We start from the raw sequence: 18,121 nt of genomic DNA, 5'->3' as shown, positions 1-18,121 counted from the left end.
TTATCTGCATTAAACTCCATTAACCATTCTTCAGCCCACGCCCAACTGATCAATATCTTGCTGAAGTTTTCGATAACTATCTTTTCTATCTACAGTACTTTAGTGTCATCTGCAAATTTACTAACCATGTTTTCTGCATTCTCATCCATGGCTTCCAGCTGAATCCCAAGTGGCAAGCTATCTTTGCTCATCCCAAGGGGATACTGAATCACTGGCAATCCAAGCACATTGAAAATTGTGTGAGAATTGAAAGATTGGTGTGTAATTCTGTTTCTTCATTTAGTGCCTGGCTGCTCAAATACTGAGTAGAAACATTTATGTAATCTTGGGGATATCTGTTGGGACCATGGCAACTGGAATCCGTGCCCTATTTTGAAGCACTGCCATCACATCTCATTTCCAAATGGTTAGCCCGCATTTGGAGTAGTGTGTTCAGTTTTGGTCACCCTACTGTAGGAAGGATGTTATTAAGCTGGAAAGTGTGCAGAGAAGATTTACAAGGATGTTTCAGCTCTTTTAAAACTGAACGCTAAAGGATAGTATAGCACACTCTCAGTACTCGGCTATGTTAGTTAATTATTATATTCCAGTCTGGCGGAACCTTGATTTTACAGCTATTGATCAAGCAAAAATAGTATCAATTGAGCCAGAGTCGATGTTAATGCTGTTTTCCTTGATTTTATTTTCAGTACAACCTGGTGTTCTTTGTACATAAGTTTATTGCTATTTTTTACTTCACATTCTTGTAACTTCTTAACAAAACAATATTCCTTTTGTGCAGGTCACATGTTAATTAACTTAAAGAAGGGAAAGCCTAACTTTCACAAAGAAGTGGTGGAAACCTTTGCAAACAAAAGTGGCCAAACTGCATTGATTGAAACATTGTTTGGAAGTCTGATGAATTCTGAAAGGTCTTTTCTGGTCAATGATGACATACGAGATGTTGCAGGAAAACAACCAGATGCAAATGATCTTGCAATATGGGATGATGGTAAGAAACGTTCTAAGATTTGAAATGTTGCAGCACTTTATCTACAGTAATGACCAGTGTTGTTTGCCTATCCAATTTTGATTTTACCGATTAGTTGCAAAGAACCTGGTGGCTGGGGTAGTTGTCATGATTTTTTTTCCCCTTTCTGAAATAAAGGAGTTGCAAAATAAATTACACACGTATGATGGGGGGAAACTTTCTCTAGTATGGGTGGCACGGCGCCAGAGACCTGGGTTTGATCCTGACTAGAGGTGCTGTCTGTACGGAGTTTGTGTATTCTCCCTGTGATCGCGTGGGTTTCTCCGGGTGCTCCGGTTTCCTCCCACATTCCAAAGATGTGCAGGTTTGTAGGTTAATTGGCTTTGGGAAGAATTCGTAAATTGTCCCTCGTGTGTCGGACAGTGCTCATGGACGAGGATCTCTGGTCGGCGTGGACTCGGACCGAAGGCCCTATTTCTGCACTGTTTCTAAACTAAAGCTAAAAACTAAAGTCAATGCTACATCAGGCTTTGCAGACGATAAATTACAGTTTGGGTTAGCACATAATTAGGGTGTATTTTTGTTATGTCTAAATCATAGAGTACATTAATGTAATTCTCAGTTAAAACTAGTTTTGTAATCTACCCTTTTTAGGTTGCGTTAAGTTCCATGGTGGAAATTTTCAGCACCTTGTCTGGCTTGGTTTGCAGCAGTTTTCAACACCACAGTTGCCTGTAGTCCGGAATTGGCTAAAGCAGCTATTTCCTAGATTGCCCCAGGAAACATCACGGCTTGACACAAATGCTCCTGAGACTATTTGCATTTTGGATCTTGAGGTATGATTTTTAAAAAACGATGCTCATTTTTAAGGTGCTACTAAAAATGATGTCACTGATGTAATAAAATATTTTCAGGTTTTTCTTCTTGGAGTGATATATTCAAGTCATACACAGTTACAAGATAAATCAGCTCATCACTACAATTTACACCAACCAAAGTACCTGCCACTATCAATTAGTAAACTGCTCTATACAGAGCGACAAAGGGCCTGGTGGGATGCTGTTTACAGCCTTATCTACAAAAAAGCACAGTAAATATTCCATTCCTTTTATAATTAATTGAAGATTTTTGTTTGAACAATTATTTTGTGTTATTGAGACAAATTTTATTGTATTATCTTTTTAGACCAGGTACATCAGTTAAACTAAGACTCTTAATCCACCGTGAGCTTGGTACCCTGAGAGCATTAGAAAAACATGGTCTTCAACCTGCCCTAATTATACACTGGGCACAAAGCTTAGTCCACACCGTAAGTCTTAATTGGTGTGCTTTTTGTAAAATGTTAATTCAGATTTTGTTGTGCCGTTATACGGAATGATGAATGTAATGCATTTAATTCTGTTAAAATAGAAACATTACATTTATTTACTACCCTCAACATAGTTATAAAACCTAAAGCTTTTCAAAAGAAAAAGACATTTATGAATTGTTGTCACCTTGATCTGCCAAACCGCTTACTGCTCCCAGCTCATCTTCTTTCAAGCAAATAAATCTAGTGGTTTTGTTTTTCATTGATGGTCAACTAATGAGAATAACTCCTTGTCTCCACCAAAAGTGTATTCAGCACTTGGACTTCAATATCACTGAGGTTGAGTCTGTGGCGGTCCCTGGATATTAGGCCACTCCTAGGGTCAGTCCCCTCGGCACTTGACGGACAGGGACGTTGGACTGCCCACAGGCTACGGGGTTTCTACCCAGGGCTTTTTGGGGAGTGTTCATCCCTTCGGTGGAACTCGTGAGTGGATGCTCACAACCTGCATTAAAGAACTTTCTAAACCTGCCTGGCGTCCAGCCTATTTCTGGCCATGTCCAGTCCACTATATTGGTGACCCCGATGTTCATCACGCGTCGTGATGGACCAGAACAACCCGGTCCCGCCGACCTCAAAGCCGTCGCGCTAAAGCTCCCGACTTTGTGGCCCGAAGAGCCTGATGTCTGGTTCCAGCAGGCAGATGCACAGCTTGCTGTGCGGGGCATGACGGTGAATGAAACCAAATATTTCTACATCGTCGGCGCTCAGGACAAGGTGACTGCGAGGCAAGTTAAACCTTACCTCCGTGCCCCCCCCGGAAGATAACAAATATGCGGGCCTCAAGGCCCTGCTCATCAGGAGGTTTGGCCTTAGCGACTCCAAGCAGGCAACTCGGATTCTGCGTATGGAGGGCCTCGGTGACCGCTGGCCGTTGGCCCTCCTGGAGGACATGCTTGCCCGTATGGGCGACCATGAGCCCTGTTTCTCATTCAAACATGCTTGCCTTCGGCAGCTCCCAGCCGACATCCGTCTGCAGCTCGCCAGCGATCCCTTCAACACGGAGGCGCTGGGCGAGCACGCTGACCAGCTGTGGATGGCCCGTCAGGAGGAGCTGGAACCGCTGGCTGTTCTCTCCATGGCGTTGGCAGGCGCACAGCAGGTCGGGGCTCCGACCGCGTCTCAGGGCGACCTCCGCGGCGAAATCCGGCCACCTTCAGATACTCCGGTGCAGACATGTCGTCCCCGCACTGCCCACCGGCAGTTCCTTCCGACGCCAGCAGAGGTTGCTGGTAGTCGGCCCAGTCAGCACCACCTCCTATAACGCTGGAGGCCACCAGAGGTCGCTGGTGGTCGGCCCAGTCAGCGCCATCGCCTATACCACCAGCAGAGGGGGGTGGTGTTATTATCACCGCCACTGGGGACCAGCAACCAAGCAATGTCGCCCGCCTTGTGCCTTCCCGAGAAACGTAGGGGCCGGCCGTCAGTGATTCCTTCGGCGGCCGGCCAGATCCATCGCGTATTAGCTCGGGATCGTCGCCCTGAGGGTGGGTTCCTCATGGACACCGGAGCGTCCTGCCTCCTTCCATCGCCGACATCCGTGCGGGCAAATGCGGCCCCCTCCTCACTGCGGTGAACAGGTGCCCTATCAGTACTTACGGGGTCCGCACGCTTGCCCTCAACTTCGGCCAGAGCTGGTTTTCGTGAGGGTTTATCATTGCCTGGTGCACACCAGCACGCTCCACGTTGGACCCCTGTCGTCCATGGATGCGACTTACGCGCGCATCCTGGCGGATTTCCCGGACATCTTCGAACCCCACTTCCGCTCCTCCGCCCCAAGCATGGGGTGGAGCACCACATTCCTACGACCGGGCTGTCCGTGCGCGGCGTCTTGCACCGGACAAGCTCCGTCAATGATCTGCTCCGAGGAGTTCTGCCGGATGGGGTCGATGGGCATCGTGTGCCCCTCCGATAGCCCATGGGCTATGTCACTGCTGCACATGGTCCGCAAGGCGGACGGGGGGTGGCGCCCGTGTGGGGACTACCGTCGCCTGAATGATGCGACCGTCGGCGACAGGCACATCCAGGACTTCAATGCCCACCTGGCCGGAGCATCGGTGTTCTCCAAGGTGGACCTTGAGGGTAAATACAACAGAGTGGCCGACACCTTATCTAGACCTGTGGTCCACGCCGTTCTCCAAGCGGCCGGCGGTATTGATTATTCCGCCCTGGCAGCTGCACAGCTGGTAGATGAGGAAAGGGCGACCTATTGCACGGCAGGTTCGGGCCTGCAACTGGAGGACGTTGTCTGTGGTCCTGTGGGCGCAATGCTGCTGTGCAACGCCTCCACTGGCCTGCTGCGGCCCATCGTTCCCGTTGCCTGGCGGTGCAGGGTGTTCGAGGTGCTCCACGGGCTTGCCCATCCCTCCATTCGGGCGACGACGGCCCTCGTAGCCTGCCGCTTCATTTGGCACGGGCTGCGCAAGCTGGTTGCACATTGGGCACGCACCTGCATCTCATGCCAGACCGCCAATGTCCAGCGGCACGTGCGTGTGCCGCTGTAGGGGTTCGGCGACCCTCGGCAGTGGTTCGACCACATTCACGTGGACATCGTGGGGCCGCTGCCGCCATCCCGGGGCATGACCCACCTCTTCACCGTGGTCGACCGCTTCACACGGTGGCCTGAGGCTATTCCGCTGGCAGACACCTCGACAGCCACCTGCTCGGGCCTTGGCGGCGCACTGGATCGCCCGGTTCTGGGTGCCGCTGGATATAACGTCCGACCGAGGGCCTCAGTGTACGTCGGAACTGTGGTCGGCCACGGCACGCCTCCTGGGAGTCCGCCTACACCACACTACGGCGTATCATCCATAGGCAAACGGCCTGGTGGAACGGTTTCACCGCTGGCTGAAGGCTGCCCTGAAGGCACGGCTCACTGACCCAGACTGGGTGAACGCCCTGCCGTGGGTTTTGCTTGGCATCCGCACCGCACCCAAAGTGGACTTGGCCGCCTCCTCCGCCGAGTTGGTGTATGGGGCCCCGTTAACGGTTCCCGGGGAGGTCATCCCACCGGCACAGGGTCAAGTGGAGCAGCCTTCGGACGCCCTGCAACGTCTTCGGCAGACGGTGGGCAGGCTGGCACCTGTGCCCACGTCTCGTCATGGGACCTTCCAACCACACGTTTCTCCTGCTCTGGAGGACTGCCAGTTCGTTTTCCTGCGCAGGGACGCTTATCGGACACCTCTCCAGCGGCCGTACGAGGGCCCCTTCCGGGTCCTGCAACACGGCTCGTCCACATTCGTCCTGGACATGCGGGGTCGAAGTGAGACCGTTTCGGTTGCGCGGCTGAAGCCAGCGCATGTTGACATTGATCGGCCGGTGCTGGTTGCCCGGCCCCGCCTGCGAGGTCGCCCTCCGTCTAGGTTACCTCCTTCAGTGTCTGCTCTGTCCCCTCCACCTGTCGGTTGGCCAGTTCCTGCTGCGGGCATGCTGCGCACCCGTGCTGGTCGCCTCGTGCGCCCTCCTGTCTATTTCTTACCTCCGGTTCTTGGGGAGGTGGGGGGGGGGGGGGTTGTCCTGTGGCGGTCCCTGGATTTTAGGCCACTCCTAGGGTCAGTCCCTTTGGCACGTGACGGACAGGGACGAGGGACTGCCCACAGGCCACGGGGTTTCTACCCAGGGCTTTTGGGGGAGTGTTCATCCCTTCGGTGGAACTCGTTGTGAGTGGATGCTCACAAGGTGCATTAAAAAACTTTCTAAACCTGCCTGGCGTCCAGCCTATTTCTGGCCACATCCAGGCCACTTTAAGTCCATCATTTAACCGTTTTACTGCTTTTCTTTACATGTGCTCATTAACTGCATCCGCGCTCTGCATAGCCATCCTGTCCTCAAAATAAACTTATATCTCTCCATGGCTGGATCTTTCTAGATTCCCCTCAAGGCCTCTCTATCTTTATCCTATCCATAATATGTCTGTGGCTTTTTTAGTTATAAAACGTTCCTTTTCTCGTGCCTGCAGATCAATGTTATAAATGGCTTTCAACTTAAAAAAAATATTATCCTTGCCCCTTTAACATGAGTGTAATGGTACAAACCGGGTCTTGAGGTAGTCTCGATTTGTCTCTGGGCAGAACACGTTTACTATATCTTATTGTGTTCTTGTCGCTGTTTGTTTTCCCAAATGAGCTAACTCGTCTATCATGGGAGTTATCATATCATCATATCATATATATACAGCCGGAAACAGGCCTTTTCGGCCCTCCAAGTCCGTGCCGCCCAGCGATCCCCGTACATTAACACTATCCTATACCCACTAGGGACAATTTTTACATTTTACCCAGCCAATTAACCTACATACCTGTACGTCTTTGGAGTGTGGGGGGAAACCGAAGATCTTGGAGAAAACCCACGCAGGTCACGGGGAGAACGTACAAACTCCTTACAGTGCAGCACCCGTAGTCAGGATCGAACCTGAGTCTCCGGCGCTGCATTCGCTGTAAAGCAGCAACTCTACCGCTGCGCTACCGTGCCGCCCTTTTGTTAGCAGATAACACGATTTTTGCTCTAAAGTATGTTTTTAACCCTTACAATGATTGACTCTTGTCTCGCCAAGAAACCTGACCTGAACCCCTCCAATTTCAAACAGCAGTGCCTGATAGCCCTCTACCCTCATGTTTATTATATTGTTGCTCTGAAATGCACAGCAATTTTCTGTTTGACTACTCATTCTTTTTCCCCTCGCCCTTCCCCACTACTAGAAGCCTTAATCAAAATTACATGCATCAGACTGTAATTATGATGGAAAGACCGAAAACATACCTCTCCCCTGAGGCACTCGCGATCCATTCCATTGGTCATGACAACTGTATTCTCTTTCAACCAGACTGCCTGAAATCTGTTTTTTTTGTTTGCTAACGCATTTAGTGCTTTGTTTGGTATGTCATTAACTCTTTGGGAATACTACTACACAACCTAAAGCTTTTTATTTTTTTTGTACAGGGAAATCGATTGAATTTATATTATGACCAGAAGGAATACATTGGTCGGAGTGTATTCTATTGGAAGAAAGTTCAGCCATTACTACAGAGCATCAGGAAGAAAAGGAGCATTCATGAACCTATTGACCCATTGTTTATGCATTTCCATAGTAAAGAAATTAAGGTATCCATCCAGATTCTTACTTCATCTCAGAATTGAAATGTCTCAGATAACTTGTGATGTAACTTGACAATTTCTTAAATGTAGAAGCTTTGATTAAGTTTGGAAATGAGGTAATCACTGTGGCCCCACATCATCAAGTATACAACATTCTATTGCTCTTTTGCTTCATTGAGATTCTCCTATCTTTTCCTAACAATTATGTATTGAGTTGAGAGTCAATGGCGTTTTGTTTTCATTGCTCCCGAAATAGGAGAATGAAATTCCAACGATAGACACAAAAAGCTGGAGTAACTCAGCGGGCCAGGCAGCATCACTGGAGAAAGGGAATAGGTGGCGTTTCGGGTCGAGACCCATCTTCAGACTGCTTTTATAAAAGTGGTGGGAGTTGAAGGAGAAGTTGTTGAGAGTGAGGACCAGCTCTGTTAGGCAGAGGAGAGTGTTAGTAGAGGCAAATTGCTGGTTCTGTGTTCGAGGAAGAAACAGAGGGCTTCAAATCCTTCCAGGTGGGGGATGGAGGTGTTTCTGATATTAATGCCTCAAAAGACAGGTCTCAAATGAAGAAACCTGTTAAAGCTATGTTTATATGATTTGTTTTATTTGCCTGATTCTATTTCTATTGGGGGGGGGGGGGTTGAAATTCCACTTCGGTTTAGATTATATCAATCATCACGTTTCCTCTGAAACATCTTTTTGTGGAAGATTTAGTTACGGATTAAATATTGATACCTTGCTCCTGAAATACTTGGATATGATCTTCCCTTTTGCAGCTGTTATTTTAAATGTTTTTGAAACAGGGTGGTGAGTTCCTACAATGTAATCTGGATTTCAGTTACAATGATGGACATTCATAAAGGAAATTTTAATGTAAAAATTAAAATGTGATGGAGTGTTAGATACTGTCATAGCTATTGGCAATGTGTAAATTAAGGCTGTATGTTTATTCTAGGTTGATGACGTTAACAATTATGAAAGGCAAGCAGAAATTGCATTTGCCTTGCTTAATGTAGTTGATGGAAAAACTGATGAGGCGATTGTTGCTTTTGAGTCCATCAATAACATCACTGCACATTGGCATCTTGCTATGGTAAGTGATGGATTTATCTATTTTATTTATAAATATGACTGCAAGTGCTTGTATAATTAGGATTTTACTGTTTTTTAGATATTTCACCGAAGATCTGAAGAGTATGAAAATGGTGATGGGATGACACCAGATGAACAAGAAGAATGTAAAAATTGTTTAATTAGGAGCAAAGAATATCTGGAAAAGGTCCTGAACGAAACCGAAACTAACATAGCGGCTATTGACAGTGTAAGTATCCATTGATTAAGATAATTATTTTTATTACATTTCAGAGATGAATGATCACATTATATAGGGTTTTGTATTGTGCTAACGAACAAGGAGATTCACTCTGCTAAAGTCAACTTTGAGACTTTCAAGAAAGATGACTCCCTATTATATATGATGGCAAAGTATGATCTCCGTCAGGCCATCAGGGGTGCCAAGAGAATGCCAGAACAATCTAGAGGCTCAATTCAATAACGTGGATGCCCTGTGATTGTGGTAGTGGCTGAAGAGCATCGAGAGCAATCTCTCATAACAGCGCATCTCTACCGGATAAGCTTAATACATTTTACGCCTGTTTTGAACAGTGTACCTCCTTTCGCAGTCCCCTCAATTACATGTTGGTTCTGCCCCTTTCATCTCAGAAGTCACTCTTAGAAAGTTACTGGCCTTGATGGAGACCCTGGATAGGTTTTGAAATTGTGTCTTAATCAACTAGCCGCAGCGTATTAAACATCTTTAATCCCTCAATTAAGCTGACCATTGTTCCCATCTGCTTCAAGAAAATCTCCATCATTCCAGACCCCAAGAAAAGTAAAGTGACCTCCAAAGTACCACCCAGCAGCTGCAATAAAGACTTTAAAGAAATACTTTGAAAGACTGGTGATGGCCCCCATCTGCAAGACTCCAAACCCCTTGCAATTTATGTACAGGAAAGATATGTCTATGGAGAATGCCACCTCTCCTGCACTACATTCAGTCCTGGATCACAGTAAGAACGTTTATGTCGGGAGATTGTTCATTGAATAAAGCTCTGCCTTCAACACCTTAATACCAAGTAAGCTCATCTCTAAACTCCTTGGGGCTTCCATCTGCTGGATGCAATCTCTAATCTACATGTAGTCCAGTCTCCAATTATTGGTTTTATAATTCCCAGCTCTTCACAGGTTGTCTAAATTCCATCTGTTGCTGGGGAAATGTTTTTCATCCATATCACCCCTTGTAATTCTCACCTTGTTGCAGCCAACCTTGTCCTTTGGTTCAATTATTTCAGTTTAATTATTTATTTTTACTAGTTGCCTGTACCAGTAGATGCAGTAAAAGAAATGCTGGAATCAGTAAATCAGCATCTTCACGAATACAATGATGACGAGCTTGATCATAGAGAAGAAATAAATGAATTATCTGAGACAGCTGAAAATGGCACTTCTCCAGAGATGATACCAGTAAACCATTCTACCTTATCTCCAATAAAACTTAGTCCGTCGCCAAGCAAAAGTTATAAGGTAAGCCGTATTATCGAATTGTTTTAAACCTGCTGTAAGCTATAAATGCTATAAGCTTCCACTTAGATTTAGTAGGAAAATAATTTTGAGACTTGTCTGGTAAGTGTAATGCTGTTTTTCTGTTCTTTTTCACTCCTGCTCCCCAGTCATTTCTGGTTACGTACTTGCTCCCAGATTAATTATGTCTATTTCAGTTTTGGGCTTGTACTCAAAAACATAGGCTAACACATTGATTGTTTTCCACTAGTTTGATAAGGCGTCAAAGCAGAGTTCCTTGCTCATTGATGCTTTGCCTTAAAATAGATATGTAAATGATACAATTATTAATGATATTTGCAGTTTCATTGAGTAGCACAGTAACGTAGCAGATAGTGCTGCTGCCAAACAGCTCCAGCCATCTGTGTTTCATACTGACCGTCAATGCAGTCTGTGGAATTTGCACCTCCCAGAACTGCATGGGGTTTCTCTGTGTGCTTTTGTTTTTCTCCTACATCCCAGAAATGTGCTTGTTAGTATGTTAATTGCCTACTGTAAATTGCCCAGGTATAGGTAGCGAAGACTGATGGATTAGATACAGTATGCTAGTGAGCATGAAGGTGACTAAATTACAGAGAAGTGGGGTTGAGGGAATGGTGGGCTTGTTCTGAGAGGGGCATAAGCTTCATGGGCAAATGGCCATCTTCATTTGTCATAGGAAATATGAAATAGTACACTTCTAGGGACTTAATATTTTGCTACATGGGAGGACATGGGTATTGGTTTGAACAGGATTTCCCTAAATGCCTAAAATAAATTCCTGTTGAAGTATGAACTACACCGTAAATGGGATAGCAAAATAAATTGGTGTGACTTAATTGGTGATCTTTCTTCAGTGGTCTCCAAAGACTCCACCTCGCTGGGCTGAAGATCAAAAACATTTGCTACAGATGCTTTGCCGACAAGTGGAACAACTGAAGGTATGTAAGCTTCCGAAATATAGAAATGCAAGTAGAATGCGTAATGTAGAAAAATGGGGAAAAGGCTTTCTTTGTAAATGGCACTCTAGTGGGCACTAAGTAACATTTTTCAGCATTAAAATATTTTCAATTAATATTTTTTTTCATAAAATTCAGTTAACTTGAGCTTTCATAATGAATGAATGTTTCTAGGCAAATCTATTTAGTATGAGTTTGCACATTTTCCCTGTGACCGTGAGTTTCCTACGGGTGTTCCAGTTTCCTCCCACATCCCAAAGACATGCGGGTATGTAGGTTAATTGGCCACTGTAAAAAGGTCCCATATGTGTAGGGAGTGGATAAGAAAGTGGGGTAACATAGAACTAGTGTGGAGTGGTGATTGATGTTCGATATGGACTCATTCTGCTGAGGAGCTTGTTTGCATACTGTTTCTCTAAATTAAATTGTGATCTGCTAAGTGGCAGGCAAATTTGGAAGTTTCCCTACTGTATGTGAAATTTGAATATTTAGTTCATTTATGCAAGTGGCATTCTGAAGATTGTCAGTGTCAAATTAAATCATGTTGTCGCAAATGGAGACCGATGTCATTCCAGTTAGGATGTTTTTATGATCGGAAAGAAACTACTTCTGGTAGAAGATTCATGTGAATTTAGAGTAGCATATCTCTTTCCGAATTAATGAGAATACATTGCATAATTTATATTGAATGAAATTGAAGAAAATTTTAGTCTCCCTTTTAGGAAATGCACTTTGAATCGTTAACATTAATCTGTTCTTCATCAATCTTTTTGGCTATGTACTAAAATTATGTATATTTTAAAGTAACGAGGGAAGATGCACACAATTTTCTCTTTATTCAAAATGTTCCAGGGTGAAGTGCATGAGCTTAAAATGAACAGTTCAAATACAATGGAATCCCCACACTCCCAATGGCACAGGGATAATTATGATTCATGTGCTGAAAATTATCAAGGAGTACAAAGTTTTCAGGGTGCACCCTTAACAGGTAAATATAAAGCTGATTAATAAAAGAATGCCATGTAATACAGGGATGAAATCTAAGTTTTGCTTTTAAGGGGAGCAGGGGAACTTTTATTCCATGCCAGAATAAAGTTGACTGTGTTTGTCTATCTTGATTTAAAATTGGTTATTGAAGCAGAACTTTATTCATCTACAGTTGTATATATTTAGCAATTAGCTATGTAGCTTAGAAGAGATAATTAATTAAATTATAACAAATTCTGCTATCCCTTAAATTAAATGTAATTAGCAAGTTTTACATTTTGATAATGTGCAATTGCTTTTTACCAAAGTAAACTGTTGTAATTCAGTTTTGATCATTTTAGATCAATTAAGAATTGTTACTAAATTGAAACTGATTAAATGTTAAGTTATGCTGTAATGGTAACACTTGTGTTTTCATATCGTTTAAACTGATAGTAACATAAATATCCTTTAAAAGAATGAGTCATATGAATATCTTATTTGCTAGTGCGACATTTAGATAAATGGTACAAACTAATATAATCTCTTAGTTGCTCCCTCAGGATCAACGGTTTTCTACAATCAATCTCCTGCATACAATTCCCAATATCTTCTGAGAGCAGCTACCAACGTGGCTCCAACTAAGGTACCCAGAGTGATTTTCTTAGTTTGGATGTGTATATGTATTGGCAGTTTAACATTATTTTTTTCATTTAAAACAGCCTCCTGCATATGGAATTGGTCGGATTCCCCCGCAGCAGTCTATGTATGGATACGAACAACAAGCTCATACACCCCCTATTCAAACTAATTCGGCATCTATTTATTCGCAAGACGTGTACGGGCCACAGCTGCGTTTCGAATCTCCTGCAACTGGGCTGCTTTCACCATTTGGTGAAGACTTCTACAATCACGGCGTTCCACAAACAAATACAAATCCACCTTTGCCAGAGCCCGGTCACTTCACCAAGCCACCTGCGGGAATGCATCTAATGAAACCTACAGAAACTAAAGGAAGGCTTGGAACACCTAATCAACAGATGCAAAATGAAGCCACAAAGAATTCATTGGTTTCAACACCCAATTTATTGCACTCAACACCCACAACAACATTTAAATTTAACTCAAATTTCAAGAATAATGAGGGAGATTTTACATTTTCCTCGCCACAGATGAAAACCCAGACACCCCCATCGTCTGCCAGTGATAGCCTCCTAGGAATTTTAACTGCAGGTAGAGGTGTAAAAAATGATTTGCATCTTGGTCAAATGTCTGCACAGGGAATGCACAGTCAAGGGAACTCCTTTTCCCAGGGAGAGCAGGACTCTTTTAATGTCTTTCTGGCTCAAATACAAAACAAAAATACATTCAGCAATGTATTGAGTAACCAGGTATTTTCTTTCAAGGATACTGGTAAGGTGGCAACTTCTGGCAATAATGCAGAAGACAAAGATGGTCAAAATGAACAAAACAGTGTACCCGATGAAGAAGATGGACCACATTTTGACCCAGTTGTACCCCTTCCTGAGAAAGTAGATGTAAAAACTGGAGAAGAAGATGAGGAACCACTGTTTTCCAACAGAGCTAAACTCTTCCGTTTTGACACAGAGACCAAAGAATGGAAGGAACGAGGCATTGGGCTCATAAAACTGCTACAACATAGGACATCTGGCAAAATCCGGCTCCTAATGAGACGAGATCAGGTTCTTAAGATCTGTGCAAATCATTACATAACAGCCGATATGAAGTTAAAACCAAATGCAGGTTCTGATAAGTCATGGGTCTGGTGTGCGTTAGATTATTCTGACGAAAAGCCAGTACCTGAGCAACTTGCTGTTCGTTTTAAAACAACCGATGAGGCTGCATTGTTTAAAACCAAATTTGAAGAAGCACAAAACTTGGTTAAAGGTCAGAAATTAAAATCAAGCAGTCTGTTGGGTCAAGAACAGAAAATAGGAATCAAAATAAAGTCTGATGAGGTTAACTTGGGTACTGTTAAGTCTACTAAAGGTTCTGGATTTGGTGCTCAGTTCTTAAAGAAACATGGTGAATGGGACTGTAATTCCTGTCTTGTACGAAACACAGCTGATGCTTCTGTGTGTATATCCTGTCGAAGTACAAATGCTACTAATCGAAAACAGAGCCTGCCCGTTACTTCACAAACTTCGCAAAATGGAAATGCAGTTGAAGGAACAGAGAAGATTACAGCTTTTTCCAAACCAATAGGTTTTGGTGACAAATTTCCTAATAATGACACAAAATCTGCATGTTTTCAGACACCCAAAGCTAATGGCAAAGTTCCTATTGTTACTTCATTTGGTCCGTCAGCCGTCAGTGAGAGAACACCCACGTTGACACAAGGCACATTAGAAGGATTATTTGCCAAAAAAGGACAGTGGGATTGTGAAGCTTGTTATGTGAGAAATGAAATGGAAGTGACAAAATGTGTATGCTGCTCTACACTCAAACCTAATAGCAAAATTCCGGTTGTTACTTCAGCTGTCCAGTCAGTTTTCATTGAAAAGCCATGCGCATCCACACGGGGATCATTTGATGGATTATTTTCCAAAAAGGACGGACAGTGGGATTGTGTCAATTGTTATGTGAGAAATAATCCAACAGTGACAAACTGTATTTCCTGTCAGGCACCCAACTCAAACAATAAAACTGCAGGAATTTCAACAACTGCTACTGTTCTTGGTGGTATTTGTCCTAAATCAGATGCACCTGAAATGGGGTTCAAAGTAAACTTTCCTGCAAGTGGCATTAAATTTGGCCATGTTGTACCCCTTCCTGATAAAGTAGATGTAAAAACTGTAGAAGAAGATGAGGAACCACTGTTTTCCAACAGAGCTAAACTCTTCCGTTTTGACACAGAGACCAAAGAATGGAAGGAACGAGGCATTGGGCTCATAGAACTGCTACAACATAGGACATCTGGCAAAATCCGGCTCCTAATGAGACGAGATCAGGTTCTTAAGATCTGTGCAAATCATTACATAACAGCCGATATGAAGTTAAAACCAAATGCAGGTTCTGATAAGTCATGGGTCTGGTGTGCGTTAGATTATTCTGACGAAAAGCCAGTACCTGAGCAACTTGCTGTTCGTTTTAAAACAACCGATGAGGCTGCATTGTTTAAAACCAAATTTGAAGAAGCACAAAACTTGGTTAAAGGTCAGAAATTAAAATCAAGCAGTCTGTTGGGTCAAGAACAGAAAATAGGAATCAAAATAAAGTCTGATGAGGTTAACTTGGGTACTGTTAAGTCTACTAAAGGTTCTGGATTTGGTGCTCAGTTCTTAAAGAAACATGGTGAATGGGACTGTAATTCCTGTCTTGTACGAAACACAGCTGCCGCTTCTGTGTGTATATCCTGTCGAAGTACAAATGCTACTAATCGAAAACAGAGCCTGCCCTTTACTTCACAAACTTCGCAAAATGGAAATGCAGTTGAAGGAACAGAGAAGATTACAGCTTTTTCCAAACCAATAGGTTTTGGTGACAAATTTCCTAATAATGACACAAAATCTGCATGTTTTCAGACACCCAAAGCTAATGGCAAAGTTCCTATTGTTACTTCATTTGGTCCGTCAGCCGTCAGTGAGAGAACACCCACGTTGACACAAGGCACATTAGAAGGATTATTTGCCAAAAAAGGACAGTGGGATTGTGAAGCTTGTTATGTGAGAAATGAAATGGAAGTGACAAAATGTGTATGCTGCTCTACACTCAAACCTAATAGCAAAATTCCGGTTGTTACTTCAGCTGTCCAGTCAGTTTTCATTGAAAAGCCATGCACATCCACATGGGGATCATTTGATGGATTATTTTCCAAAAAGGACGGACAGTGGGATTGTGCCGATTGTTATGTGAGAAATAATCCAACAGTGACAAACTGTATTTCCTGTCAGGCACCCAACTCAAACAATAAAACTGCAGGAATTTCAACAACTGCTACTGTTCTTGGTGGTATTTGTCCTAAATCAGATGCACCTGAAATGGGGTTCAAAGTAAACTTTCCTGCAAGTGGCATTAAATTTGGCCATGATGTTAACGACTCTACAGCCTTTAAGGTTGGGACATCGTCTCAGTCTTCAAAACCATTTCCCAGTTCTGCATTTACATTTTCTTCATCGAGTTCAGGTGGTGGCTTCACATTTGGGTTGCCAGATACATGCAAAGATTCTACTAATAAAGGTAGTCAGCAAGGATCAGCCGCACTCTTTTTAAAAGCCTTCGCTGAGCAAAAAGAGAGGGAGAGAATTACTTCAACATCTGACGGAGACCAAGTTCCAGCATCTGATATTTCAAACCAAAGTCAAGATTTTATTCTTGGTATAGATACGAGTACCTCCACCTTTGCTGATTTAGCAAAAACTGCAGATAATGGATTTAAATTTGGCCATAAAGATCCTCATTTCAAAGGTTTTGAAGGAGTGGGTCGGCAGCTGTTTTCAGCAAGAAGTACAAAGGCCGCTTCTGTAGATGACGATGATGAACTGTACAGAACTGATGAGGGAGATAATATTCATTTTGACCCTGTGTCAGATGCACCTGAAATGGGGTTCAAAGTAAACTTTCCTGCAAGTGGCATTAAATTTGGCCATGATGTTAACGACTCTACAGCCTTCAGTGAGAAAGCCCCTACTTCGACACAAGGCACATTAGAAGGATTATTTGCCAAAAAAGGACAGTGGGATTGTGAAGCTTGTTATGTGAGAAATGAAATGGAAGTGACAAAATGTGTATGCTGCTCTACACTCAAACCTAATAGCAAAATTCCGGTTGTTACTTCAGCTGTCCAGTCTGTTTTCATTGAAAAGCCATGCGCATCCACACGGGGATCATTTGATGAATTATTTTCCAAAAAGGACGGACAGTGGGATTGTGCCGATTGTTATGTGAGAAATAATCCAACAGTGACAAACTGTATTTCCTGTCAGGCACCCAACTCAAACAATAAAACTGCAGGAATTTCAACAACTGTTACTGTTCTTGGTGGTATTTGTCCTAAATCAGATGCACCTGAAATGGGGTTCAAAGTAAACTTTCCTGCAAGTGGCATTAAATTTGGCCATGATGTTAACGACTCTACAGCCTTCAGTGAGAAAGCCCCTACTTCGACACAAGGCACATTAGAAGGATTATTTGCCAAAAAAGGACATTGGGATTGTGAAGCTTGTTATGTGAGAAATGAAATGGAAGTGACAAAATGTGTATGCTGCTCTACACTCAAACCTAATAGCAAAATTCCGGTTGTTAATTCAGCTGTCCAGTCAGTTTTCATTGAAAAGCCATGCGCATCCACACGGGGATCATTTGATGGATTATTTTCCAAAAAGAACGGACAGTGGGATTGTGCCAATTGTTATGTGAGAAATAATCCAACAGTGACAAACTGTATTTCCTGTCAGGCACCCAACTAAAACAATAAAACTGCAGGAATTTCAACAACTGCTACTGTTCTTGGTGGTATTTGTCCTAAATCAGATGCACCTGAAATGGGGTTCAAAGTAAACTTCCCTGCAAGTGGCATTAAATTTGGCCATGATGTTAACGACTTTACAGCCTTCAGTGAGAAAGCCCCTACTTCGACACAAGGCACATTAGAAGGATTATTTGCCAAAAAAGGACATTGGGATTGTGAAACTTGTTATGTGAGAAATGAAATGGAAGTGACAAAATGTGTATGCTGCTCTACACTCAAACCTAATAGCAAAATTCCGGTTGTTACTTCAGCTGTCCAGTCAGTTTTCATTGAAAAGCCATGCGCATCCACACGGGGATCATTTGATGAATTATTTTCCAAAAAGGACGGACAGTGGGATTGTGCCGATTGTTATGTGAGAAATAATCCAACAGTGACAAACTGTATTTCCTGTCAGGCACCCAACTCAAACAATAAAACTGCAGGAATTTCAACAACTGCTACTGTTAGGAGGGGGCGTGTCCAATGTCTGGCTGAGTAGACATAACTTTTCAGCACTCCCGAAAACAAAGCCCTAAACTACCAAAAAAAAGACGCACTAAAAGAATTCAAGTACTTTAATTTAAAGTTAAAAGTATAAAGAACGTACTGATGACCCCCAAGAAAGAAAAGAAGGGAGCACAGCTGCCACTGAAGCAAAGAAAGCCACCAAAGGAATCAAGAAAAAAAATCGAAGG

The 18,121-nt window shown here is 43.4% G+C and overlaps 1 protein-coding gene across 1 annotated transcript in view; it reads left to right on the top strand.

Moving 5' to 3' along the window:
- Positions 1 to 18,121, top strand: part of LOC144595268 (E3 SUMO-protein ligase RanBP2-like) — a 72,826-nt gene that overhangs the window by 19,617 nt on the left and 35,088 nt on the right. The window contains 12 exon segments of the mRNA XM_078402555.1: positions 782 to 991; positions 1,625 to 1,806; positions 1,885 to 2,060; positions 2,156 to 2,279; positions 7,278 to 7,439; positions 8,386 to 8,523; positions 8,602 to 8,751; positions 9,804 to 10,013; positions 10,886 to 10,969; positions 11,840 to 11,975; positions 12,505 to 12,599; positions 12,676 to 16,029. Of these exon segments, the coding sequence (XP_078258681.1) occupies positions 782 to 991; positions 1,625 to 1,806; positions 1,885 to 2,060; positions 2,156 to 2,279; positions 7,278 to 7,439; positions 8,386 to 8,523; positions 8,602 to 8,751; positions 9,804 to 10,013; positions 10,886 to 10,969; positions 11,840 to 11,975; positions 12,505 to 12,599; positions 12,676 to 16,029 (5,021 nt within the window).

Source organism: Rhinoraja longicauda, chromosome 7, assembly GCF_053455715.1.
Source record: "Rhinoraja longicauda isolate Sanriku21f chromosome 7, sRhiLon1.1, whole genome shotgun sequence".
In the NCBI taxonomy this organism is placed as follows: Eukaryota; Metazoa; Chordata; class Chondrichthyes; order Rajiformes; family Arhynchobatidae; genus Rhinoraja; species Rhinoraja longicauda.
Note: the sequence above shows the minus strand (reverse complement) of the source record. Positions and strands in the feature narration are given on the sequence as shown.